The 12,017-nt window shown below is 43.8% G+C and overlaps 1 protein-coding gene and 1 pseudogene across 1 annotated transcript in view; both read left to right on the forward strand.

The window, feature by feature from the left end:
• crnkl1 (crooked neck pre-mRNA splicing factor 1) overlaps positions 1-4,615 on the forward strand; it is a 7,374-nt gene extending 2,759 nt beyond the window's left edge. Inside the window, exons 6-14 of the mRNA XM_035144211.2 lie at positions 465-643; positions 735-905; positions 1,129-1,320; positions 1,653-1,712; positions 1,856-1,936; positions 2,806-3,045; positions 3,156-3,257; positions 3,480-3,728; positions 4,056-4,615. Of these exons, the coding sequence (XP_035000102.2) occupies positions 465-643; positions 735-905; positions 1,129-1,320; positions 1,653-1,712; positions 1,856-1,936; positions 2,806-3,045; positions 3,156-3,257; positions 3,480-3,728; positions 4,056-4,505 (1,724 nt within the window). The 3' untranslated portion in view covers positions 4,506-4,615. The remainder of the gene's footprint in view (positions 1-464; positions 644-734; positions 906-1,128; positions 1,321-1,652; positions 1,713-1,855; positions 1,937-2,805; positions 3,046-3,155; positions 3,258-3,479; positions 3,729-4,055) is intronic.
• A 3,469-nt stretch (positions 4,616-8,084) lies between these two features.
• On the forward strand, positions 8,085-9,610 carry LOC124851184 (annotated as a pseudogene).
• Positions 9,611-12,017: the final 2,407 nt, after the last annotated feature.

Consider the following 12,017-nt stretch of genomic DNA (forward strand, 5'->3'; position numbering starts at 1 on the left):
GAGTTAATCCACGGAAAAGAGTCAAATTAACCAACACAAAGGAACTGAGGGAGGTTTGTTAGTGTGTGGGAAAGATTTAGGTTTGGATTCATATTTATTTTGGTCTACACAGGAACGTGAGGTAAACAGATGGAGCTGTCTTACATGTGGCCATTTACCGACGTGAGCCATTCAGGGTCAGGCACAAGAACCAAACCCAGAAGAATGTGGAAAGTTCAGTCATTGCACTAACTTAACTAAACCCAAGATAAGAAGTAAAAGTATGCATCCGCTTTGTTTGTAGAATCCAAAAAGTAAGAAATTCTGTTGTTTTTTCTTCATAACCAACTTTCAAGAAAATACAGTAACAATGTCCCAAAAAAACCATTGAAATCCAGGAATCTGTCATATTCTACACCTAGTTAGTGTATTCCAAAGTCCTGTGTGTTTCTCGTGTCACATTGTTTTGCTTAACGCTGTAGCACTTGTCATCGTTCACCCCGAAGTGAAGAACTGGATCAAGTACGCTCGTTTTGAAGAAAAGCACGGCTACATCGCCCACAGCAGGAAGGTGTACGAGAGATCGGTGGAGTTCTTTGGAGAGGAATATGTGGACGAAAATCTCTTTGTGGCCTTTGCCAGGTTTGAGGAGATACAGAAAGAGGTTTGTGTCGCTCAGCATAGAGAAAACATGTAGACCATGTCTTTATTAAAACAAAAACAAACTTGTTAACTGACTGTCCCTTCCCTCACAGTTTGAACGTGTTCGGGTGATCTATAAATATGCCTTGGACAGAATCCCTAAACACCAGGCGCAGGAGCTCTTCAAAAACTACACAATGTTCGAGAAGAAGTTTGGAGACCGTCGGGGAATCGAGGACGTCATTGTCAGCAAACGAAGATTCCAGTACGAGGAGGAAGTCAAGGTATCGACCAGGAAACTAGAGCCTGACACACATTCAGTAGCCGGAAGGATTTGGGTTTATGATGGTTTGAGAAAAGTGATGAAAATATGGTCACACTCTGGTTTTTATTTATAATTAAAAAAAATCTGAAACTGTCCCATAAATACCCCAAAAATATCCTTGAAGTGAATAAGTGAGTTTTCTTGTTTTCTAAGTTAACAAGTCATTTTGTTTTTGTTTTCAGGCAAATCCACATAACTACGACGCATGGTTTGACTACCTGCGCCTGGTGGAGAGCGATGCTGACCCTGACACGGTGAGGGAGGTTTATGAGCGAGCCATTGCCAACATCCCGCCCATCCAGGAGAAGAGACACTGGAGGCGCTACATTTACCTGTGGATCAATTACGCCCTGTACGAAGAGCTGGAGGTCAAGGTGGGTTCAAAAAAGACGCAGATTAATTTGAGTGGTATGAATAAAAAGAAAATGGGAGTTGACTATCGTTTACATCTTTTTCTAGTTCGATGTCGTGAACTTGTGTTAAAAAAATAGAATCTGGAAATGAGAAGAATATCTGTTTAACTTCCAGTAATAACCAACATGTCATCACAGAGCGATATTTAATTTAACACGTCACCGTCTCAGAAGAGAGCCGGTAAAATAACATGGTTTGGTCATGTGTCTTGAGATCTAATTGTCCAACAAATAACAAATCAATATCAATCCATTCTAATTATATTCAAACATTTCTATTCTTTCTTTGTCAGGATCCAGAGAGAACGAGGCAGGTGTACCAGGCCTGTCTGGATCTCATCCCTCATAAAAAGGTAATACAGATTTCTAATGACGAATGTGATCTTACAGTCCTGTTAATATAACATAAATAAGTTAAAATAGTAGAACAGCACTTTTAAAAAGTTGGTGCTGTTGTTATTTAACTATTAATCTTGTATCATATTTTTTGTTTCAGTTCACATTCGCCAAGATGTGGCTGCTCTACGCTCAGTTTGAGATCCGACAGAAGAACCTGCAGGGAGCAAGAAAAGCCCTGGTGAGATTCCACAGCAGAAAGACTTCCTGACACATGTAGACTCATTTTCACTTTCCACAAACTGATTCATGAGGATTAAAGAGACTAAGAGGTTAAAAGAGAAGTGTAAAAACATTTTTGACCAAAACTTATACAGAATCAAGGATTGTAAACATCGTGAGCTTGAGATTCGTGACAGATTAGACATGAAATAAAGTGAGGCCCAATCCCATTTCAAACAGAGATTTTTCAGACCCAACCTAGGGTGACCCAGAAGGCCTTGCGAATATCGGGCAAGACACACAATGCACTTGCTTGATCTTTCGTATAGCAGAGATGTTACTGAACTTAACTGCTCCTCTAATAACAAAGCCTCCTGGCGGGGTTGCATACAGACCACTGCTAGCAGCCTGAAGCTGTGAGCTTTGGATTTATACGGGAAATAATGCAGAGCATCCAGGCTTTTCAAATGTCCTTGATTCACCTGCATTAGCAAAGAAGTTATTTGGATATTATAGGTTTGTCATTTTAGTAACTGCAAACAATAGCATTGGTTTATTTAAGATCTCAGCAATGTTATTACAGTGACAACCCCCGGCAAAACTGTCTGGTCTGTTTACATCGACGACTACTGATGGTGTAAAGGCTTCTTGAAGTCCCAATTCGTAGGGGAAGATTTCAACAACTACCCCGTTTGACTCTGTTTCAAGGGGCAAGATAACCCTCGAAAACAAGGGGGAGGGCCAAGGGGTGAAATGGGATTGGGCCCAAAGCAGGTAAAGTTATAGGCAAATGTGCCACTTTAAAATTCTAAAAAGCATAGAAGGAAAACTGTATGAACACATACATGCAGCTGTGATTTCCAATCATCCCCGTTTCTCTTGGCTCAGGGCTCAGCGATCGGTAAATGTCCGAAGAACAAGCTGCTGAAGGGCTACATCGAGCTGGAGCTGCAGCTGCGCGAGTTCGACCGCTGTAGGAAACTGTACGAGAAGTACCTGGAGTTCAGCCCAGAAAACTGTACCACCTGGATCAAGTTTGCTGAACTGGAGATAATCCTGGGTGACACAGACAGAGCACGCGCCATCTTCGAGCTCGCCATCGGACAACCAAGACTCGATATGCCAGAGGTATTGTTTATAGTTTTTTAATAGTTTTTGTTTTATCCTGCACATACAAGTAAACATTCAAAAACATATCTTTGTTTGGCTTGATTTAATTTCACTGTTATCGTTCTTAGGTTCTGTGGAAGTCTTACATTGACTTTGAGATCGAGCAGGAGGAGTTTGGAAACACGAGACACCTTTATAAACGGTTGCTGCAGCGCACCCAGCATGTCAAGGTGAGTACTACACTCCAGCGTTCTCTCCAAAAACACCTGGGGTCATAAATATGTCCAACTTGGTGGATGTACTTGTTTTAAAAAGCTTACCTGCATTTAATCTGGTGATTTCATGTGTAAAACTAGAAATAACTTCTGATGGACCCCAGCAGGCAGATTTATCACTTTTCCTTTCGGTCTGTGATTGTCTCTTATCTGCCTCCTTGTCTTTTCCTCGCTCAGGTTTGGATCAGCTACGCTAAGTTCGAGCTGTCGATCGACGGCCCCGACCGGCTGCAGAGGTGCCGGCAAATCTTCGAGGAGGCCAACAAGGGAATGAGGAGCTGTGATGAAAAGGAGGAGCGGCTGATGCTGCTCGAGTCGTGGAAGGACTTCGAGAAGGAGTTTGGCTCCGAAGGCACCGTGGAGAGAGTCAGAAAGCTGCTGCCAGAGAAGGTGAAGAAGAGGAGGAAGCTGACGGCCGAGGACGGGGTAAGAACACGATGTCAAATTATATGCAGCAGAGTGTCGCTTGTTCAAGGTCTTGTTCTGTACGTTTGGCTGTGAGGACGTTTTTCACTCCAAATACTTGAAAATGTTATTTTCTGAGATTGAGCTACAGTCTTTCAAAATGTTCCAGTAAAAACATAGTTAGAAGATTAAGTCCAGCCAGTGGACTTGTTGATTAACAGATTATTTTTATTCTCATGTGTCAAAGAAAAACAATTCTCTGGCTCCAGCTTCTCTTTTTTCTTTGTTTTATATTATTTAAAACTAAATACTAAAGAATTTCATTATCTCTCCCTGATTTCCCACCAGTCGGATGCAGGTTGGGAGGAGTACTACGACTACATCTTCCCAGAGGACGCCGCCAACCAACCCAACCTCAAGCTGCTCGCCATGGCCAAGATGTGGAAGAGGCAGCAGGTGGACATCGAGGGGGAGAATGTTCCAGAAAAAGATCCGTCGGCTGAAGAGCCAATGACTGAGGAGCCACCAGCTGAAGAACCAATGGCTGAGAAGCCACCAGCTGAAGAGCCAATGGCTGAGGACACGTCGCCACCACCGTCTTCCTCTGAGGAGCCTGCAGCTCCTCCTGCGAACCAGCCAGAGAACGACTCTGACAGAAACACTGTGATTGAAACCGAGCAGGAGAACACCAAGGACGACGACGCCAGCAGCAGCGAGAGTGAACGTGAGGAGGAGGAGGGCGATGGGAAGAAGAAGAAGGGAACAGAGGGCAAGAGCAGTGAAGAAGATAAAGATTAGACTCTCCACGCAGGGACGACCTGGATTCATTTTTCTACTGTTCTTTTTTCTGTCTTTATTGTTAGACCATGTTTTCTTTGCATCTGAGTCATTACACACATCAATTCAAACTGGCTTCTTGTTTTTTTTATATACAGGAATTTAGAAAATGAACTCTTGAACAAACTGTGGCTCTCTGACTGATAAACAGCATCTGAACTATGTACCGTGTAACTGAGCAGGTCCTGTGGTGACGACACACTTCACGTGAGGGTGATCGGAGCCGAGCGTCAGAGAGCCACACTCTACTGTTATTCGATGTCTTCTGGTCTGACGGGATGTGGCAGCGGGATGATCGACTTCTTCTCCGTGTCTCTGGACAGAGATTTCCTCATATCTGCACAAAGAGAAAACATAAAAAGATTTCCGATCAGCGCCCTCTGCAGGCTGTTTGTCATGAAGCCAAACAGATTAGAATGAATTTGTTTAAACCTCCACAACATGTGTCAGATGTTTAGAGATTTCTGCCAGAACAATGAAGGTGACTGGAATTTGGTTTATGATGTAAAAAGTTTTACACATTTACACAAAAAAGCATTGGCTTCCAGAAACAATATCCAGATAATTCAGAGCAGGTCTTCATAAAGTCTGAACATTAGATTTATAAACAAAAAAACCTTTAATTGAAATTGGATGGGTGTTCATTCTTTCAGGTACGTGAAAGTGTCTTTGCTGCCAAACTGAAGAAGATTATACCATCTGGTGTGCACTGCGTTCTTTGTCTTTATCTGCTAGTTTGCTTATGAACACGTTTAACAAAGAAAGACAAGTTCTTGTGGTTAACCACAGTGGTAAGTGTTCACGAAGCAAACTGCACTGTAAGTCTTTCAAACTCGGGACAATGAGGATCAACAAACTCACAAACAAGCTAACTGTTGTGGTTTTTCTGTTCCTCACTCTGTGTATATCTACATAAAAACATCTGCATTTAAATCCACTGTTTGCTTTAAGATGTTTCTGGAGCAACTGCAGGTTATGTTTAGGTCGTTCCATTTGTTGGCTGGTTTGTCTGTTTGTCAGCAGGACGACGTAAAAACTAATTAACAGATTCCCACGTAACTTGGTGCAACACGGGCCAAGAAATAAACATTCAATTTTGGGGCTGATGCAGGAATTTGTCATCACTTACTGGAACATTGTGAGAGATGGCAACACCAGGTATTTGTGGATGTTTGTCTGAAACTAGAAGCTTTTTAAACTCCTCTCACCGTCTTCGTCAGGTTCTCCATTGCTCGCAGAGTAATAGTCTATCACCGTCCTATAGACACTGTAGCACAGACGTTTGTACATGTTCACCGCCACTTGGTTGGAAACTCGCACGAAGAGGTCAACGAAGAATCCACCTTTCCGACAAGACAACACCACATGAACACAGAGTCAAAACAAAGGGAACAAACGTGTTCGTTGAATTTCAAGCGTGTTTTGGAACTAGTAGGTAAAGGAGGATAAGAGTTACCAGACGGCTACCTGACGGAAAAGTGTCCACAGAATCGGCTGAGATGAGGAAACACGCAGTGGAGTTAACTCGGACCTCTTCAGGGCGGATGACTGTGACGTATACACTGCTGCAGGGACTTCCTCAGCTGAGTCCTGGAGATCGAGAGTCCTTAAACTCTGACATCACCTCAGAGGAACTGACCACGGCTGTGTCGCAGATGGCATCAGGAAAGGCCCCAGCACTGGGTGGATTACCGTGTGACTTTTTAAAACATTTCTGGGGTGTTTTGGGACCAGACGTGTTTTAAGAAAGGGACACTTTCTACTTCCTGCAGGCGGGCAGTCTTCTCGCTGCTGCTGGGTAGTTGCAGCTCTTGTGGGAAGAAGCAGCTTCATGTCAGCTGTGTGAAGGTGCTGGACCGTCGCTCTCTGGCTGGAGTCAGGGAGACGAGGTGGACTTTGGAGGTTTTTCCCTCCTGTTGAAAAACGGGTGGGTGACCTCTGTAATGGAACATTTGACCATTATCCCACACTATATATTATCTCTGCTTATGCATACTAATTCTGCTTGTGTAACTGCCAAGATGACATCAGGACCACGAATCTGAGACTGTGCTGGTCTCCCCCCGCCAAGACCTCGAAGAGGCCTTCAGCCGGTGACTTGCCCTTATCTCCACACACACACACACACCTTCCTTTCAAGGAATAAAGTATACTTAAAAGACTATTATTCTCTAATCTCTATATTTCAGAAGTGTCACCAGGTCAAATTTCCATCCCACCTCCAGTGGAGGATTATACATGGAGCTTTAGCTACAGACACAGAGCTCACCTGGACCCGAGCCCTGGGGAGGGATGTGGTTTCTGTGCCCACAGGGAGACTGTGGAGCACCTGGTGGTGTCTTGTCCTCGACTAGAGGTCTGTACTGTACTGCAGCAGTGGGCGGAGGCTCTGGGGGAGAACTTTTCTCTCCCGTTGTTTGTTTTTGGGCCTAAATACTACGAAAGAAACAGAGCAACTATAGTCCTGGTCAACTTCCTGTTTGGCTAAACTGGCCACCTGGAAGATGTGAAGTGTTTCCAAGGCTCGGCAGCAGCTCACCTGAGAACAGAACACGCCTTCCACACCCTGACCAGTAACCTGCAAGCTTTAGAGTCAGAGAAATATGTTCAACATAAACAATCAATATAAACACGAAATAACAATCAATAACTCTGTACTACAATTTAATGATAAAGATTCAACTCAACACACACACTTGTCTCTCTATAGTTGTGAGGACACTCATTGACATAATGCACTTGACTGCCCCTAAACCAAACCTTAACTATCACAACTAAATGTTTAACCCTACCTTAACTCTAACCTAAACTAACTCCAACCTTAAACCTAACTCTAACCTTAACCCTCAAAACAGTCCATTGAACCTGATCACTACAGGACAAACGCACTCTCCCCTGCTTCACGTGCACGTGTCTCTTCTGATGTTTCTCTCTTTTATTCTGCTGAAGAAGGAAGGAAGTATTTTTTTATTGGTCCACAAAATAAAAGTGAAACCGCAGAGCAAACCGCCTGGCATTTCAGAATAAAAGTTGGACCTCAGAAAACAAAGTCTCAGTTCACGACAAAATCTAATCAGAGGTTTTGTACAAAGATAAATGACAGGACAGGAAACAGGAAGTAACGTGTAACTTCAAATTTTTATTTCAATCATTCAAAGTACAAAGTTTGATTTGATGCTCTAACCTTTTATACTGAGCTGCATTATTGAGCTTTTATTTTGAAAAGTTGTGAACTTGGGCCTGAAGATTGTGTCATAATAATAATATAATTATATGTGTGCTAATGCATTGCCTAGTGATATATACCACTAAGGCACACATAATATAAAAACACAACTTTACTCTTTAATAATATAATATAATAAGAGAACGCAAACAGTGAGGCAACACTGGTGAGGAGAGGTAAGACCACACTGTTGCTCTTTTCAATAGTGTGTTAAAACGTGGTAAAAAGAGGGAGTGAACGAGAGGGGGAGGAGCAGAGACCTGTTCCTGTTCAGAGGAAGTGAAACTGTTCTACAGTCTCTGGCACCAGCTGAAATGGCGCAGCAAGAAAATCAACTGGACAGAGAAAGATTCTGCTGTTCGATCTGTCTGGATCTACTGAAGGATCCGGTGGCTACTGTCTGTGGACACAGCTACTGTATGAGCTGTATTAACACCCACTGGGACAAAGGGGAGAGAGAAGGCTACAGCTGCCCTCAGTGTAGAGAGACCTTCACACCGAGGCCTGTCCCGGGGAAAAACACCATGTTAGCTGATTTAGTGGAGGAGCTGAAGAAGACTGGACTCCAAGCTGCTCCTGCTGATCACTGCTATGCTGGACCTGAAGATGTGGCCTGTGATGTCTGCACTGGGAGAAAACTGAAAGCTCTCAAGTCCTGTTTGATTTGTTTGGCCTCTTATTGTGAAAAACACCTCCAGCCTCATCTTCAGTCAGCTCCATTTAAGAAGCACAAGCTGGTGGAGCCCTCGGAGAAGCTCCAGGAGAACATCTGCTTTCGTCACGATGAGGTGATGAAGATGTTCTGCCGCACTGATCAGCAGTGTATCTGTTATCTCTGCTCTGTGGATGAACATAAAACCACGACACAGTGTCAGCTGCAGCAGAAAGGACTGAGAGGCAGAGAGAGCTCGGGCTGAGGAGACAAACAATCCAGCAGAGAGTCCAGGACACAGAGAAAGACGTGAAGCTGCTTCAACAGGAGGAGGAGGCCGTCAATGGCTCTGCTGATAAAGCAGTGGAGGACAGTGAGAAGATCTTCACTGAGCTGATCCGTCTGCTGGAGAAAAGAAGCTCTGATGTGAAGCAGCAGATCAGATCCCAGCAGAAACTGAAGTGAGTCGAGTCAGAGAGCTTCAGGAGAGACTGGAGCAGGAGATCACTGAGCTGAAGAGGAAAGACCATGAACTGAAGCAGCTCTCAGACACAGAGGATCACAACCAGTTTCTACACAACTACCCCTCACTGCCACCACTCAGTGAATCTACACACTCATCCAGCATCAGGATCCGTCCTCTGAGGAACTTTGAGGACGTGACAGCAACTGTGTCCCAGGTCAGAGGTCGACTACAGGACATTCTGAGTGAGACAGAGACAGAGATTTTACAGATTGTGTCTCAAGTGGATGTTTACTGCCACAACCAGAGCCAGAGACCAGAGCTGACTTCTTAAAATATTCACAGGAAATCACACTGGATCCAAACACAGCAAACAGACGGCTGTTATTATCTGGGGAAACAGAAAAGTAACATGTACGAGTGAAGATCAGTCTTATTCTAATCACCCAGACAGATTCACTGGTTGTTGGCAGGTCCTGAGTAGAGAGAGTCTGACTGGACGTTGTTACTGGGAGGTGGAGGTGGAGGGTGGAGGTGGAGGAGTTGAAGTAGCAGTCACATACAAGAATATCAGCAGAGCAGGACGCTCAGCTGAATGTGGATTTGGATACAATGATAAATCTTGGTCATTATATTGTAATGGAAACAGATATATCTTTTATTACAACAGGATCATGACTCCAGTGTCAGGTCCTGTGTCCTCCAGAGTAGGAGTGTACCTGGATCACAGTGCAGGTGTTCTGTCCTTCTACAGAGTCTCTGACACCATGACTCTCCTCCACAGAGTCCAGACCACATTCACTCAGCCTCTCTATGCTGGAGTTGGGGTTTATTATCCTGGAGACACAGCTGAGTTGTGTAAACTCAAATAGACTCGAGTCATTAAAAGCAGTGATTTAGATTCTGTGTTTAAATCTTTAACTTCTTTTGTCTCCATGTTTGTTGATCATAAATCTATAATTACACTGACATGAATGTGTTTGAAAGAACTGATGTTGCTGTTGTTTTCTAAATCAAAGTAGAAATCAGGTTGTGTGATGTTTTAGAACCTGTATCGATCCTGATCCTCATCAATAAGATGATTCTTTGTTCTTTTCTTTTCCACATGTGAGACGGAGGTGAAACAAACTGATTGTGTGTCCATGAAATCACTGAACAAGAGTCACTGAACAGACTTTACTGATGAAGTGATCAATGAACTCAGAGCGTCAACATGTCCAACAGACCAACTGCACTCTGGTTGGATTTACAGAGCATCAGTGTTATGGGATGTTTGGTCACATTGTAAATGTGGAACCTGGTTTGTTTTTATCACGGCTCATCTCTGTAAAGTGTGAATCCACTCGTCCTCGTTGTATTTACATATTTAGTGAACGGGCATATTGATCAGCTGCTGCGTAGGTTTCTGTTCTTTTTGATTTTCCTGATCTGAACCAGCAGTTCCATTGGACAGTGTCCTGATCGAGTCCCTCTGAGGGTTTGTCCTGCAGCTCTCATCACGTGTGTTTCTTATACATGTCTATATACTTTTAAATCTCTTATATATGTATAAAGCAATCAAAATCTAATGTGTGAAGAAGCTGAAGTTGAAATAAAGAATAAATCCAGTGTGTTCTTTTGTCTTCATTCAAAGCTGATGGGGACAAAGTGAAACTCATGTGAGAGAATAACTGAGGCAGTTTCCTCCTGAAACTCCACAAACCTCAGTGTTCATGTTCAGGGGTATCTGCATCTCTCCCAGAGGAACTGAATGACTTCTATGCTTTGAGAGCAACTCCCCGGCTGGGGAGATACGAGAGGCCCAGGAGGACCGCTGCCCCCCTGTAATATCCAGAGCAGATGTGTGGAGATCACTTTAACCGATTAACAAACCCAAGGCACCTGGACCTGATGGAATCCCTGGCCGAGCTCTCAAGGTGTGTGCAGATCAGCTGGCAGATGTGCTCACAGACACTTTCAACCTGTCACTGCTGCAGTCTGTTGTCCCTGCATGCTTCAAGGAGACCATCATTGTCCCTGTTAGACAGCACCACATCCTCCACCCTGACTCTGCTCAGCACATCACCAGGACGGAGCTGCCATCCATGGAGGACCTCTACACCCAGCGCTGTAGGAAGAAGGCCACCCGGATCATTGAAGACCCCTACCACCCAGCCATAAGCTGCTCTGCCTGCTGCCGTCTGGCCGACGGTGCCGCAGCATCCGGGCTCGCAGAAAGAAAAAGAAACGTCTCTTCTTCTCTTACGTTGTTCTTTATGATGCAGGAGTTTTTTTCTTATCTGATGAAGTATAATCATATTTATAACCTGCGTTTGCTTCAGTTAGAGATTTATTTTGTTTCACAGCATAAAAAGCCCTGAACAGAAGAAATACACGTGTGGATAATTACTTTCATCATTTCAGTGCTAATGCTAACAGGTTGTGAACACGTCTTTGGAGTTGTCAGTTGTTGTCCCCTGTAAACACTCAGTTTATAGAAAGACGTCCACTTTGACCTTTGACCTGTTGTGAACTATGTTCCTGTGCAATGGGAGATGAGCAGAGATTTGAACTTAGAGCTCCGAGGCTCTGCAACACACTGATCAAGGATCTACGACCGGCTGAGACAGAAGCTTCCTTTGAATCCCTTTTATCGTAGAGCATCACCTGACTTGACTTCTTCTAGTTTCATTTGTGTTGGTGTCACCTGTACAGGTCGTGGATCAGGCTCTGGTGGTAGCGGCTCAACATCTGGCCCAGCAGCTGCTGGTGTTTCCCATACAGGCTCAGCCAACGAGGTTATGTTTCCATCTGTGTTTGTTTGACATTCAGCAGGATTCCTCAAACACTACTGAACTGATTCTACTTGGAAGGAGTGGGTCATGGGGAAGTCATGGGGCGGATCCAGGAGTTTCTTTGCCCACTTTCCTTAACATTGAGAGATAAGACGTTTGACCTTGATTTCTCAGACATTAATTCATGGATATTGATGACAAAAATCCAACATGTGTGATTTATTGCAGATCAAAATAAAAATGCTCCTAAGTTTGGAAAATGTGTTTGTTTTAATGGTCTTAATGTTTTTTAAGAAAGTGTCGTGGCGCCAACTACACGTCAAACACAAGGTACTAATATATCCCTAATTGGTAAAAA

The sequence above is a fragment of the Hippoglossus stenolepis genome, chromosome 20 (assembly GCF_022539355.2).
Source record: "Hippoglossus stenolepis isolate QCI-W04-F060 chromosome 20, HSTE1.2, whole genome shotgun sequence".
Taxonomy (NCBI): domain Eukaryota; kingdom Metazoa; phylum Chordata; class Actinopteri; order Pleuronectiformes; family Pleuronectidae; genus Hippoglossus; species Hippoglossus stenolepis.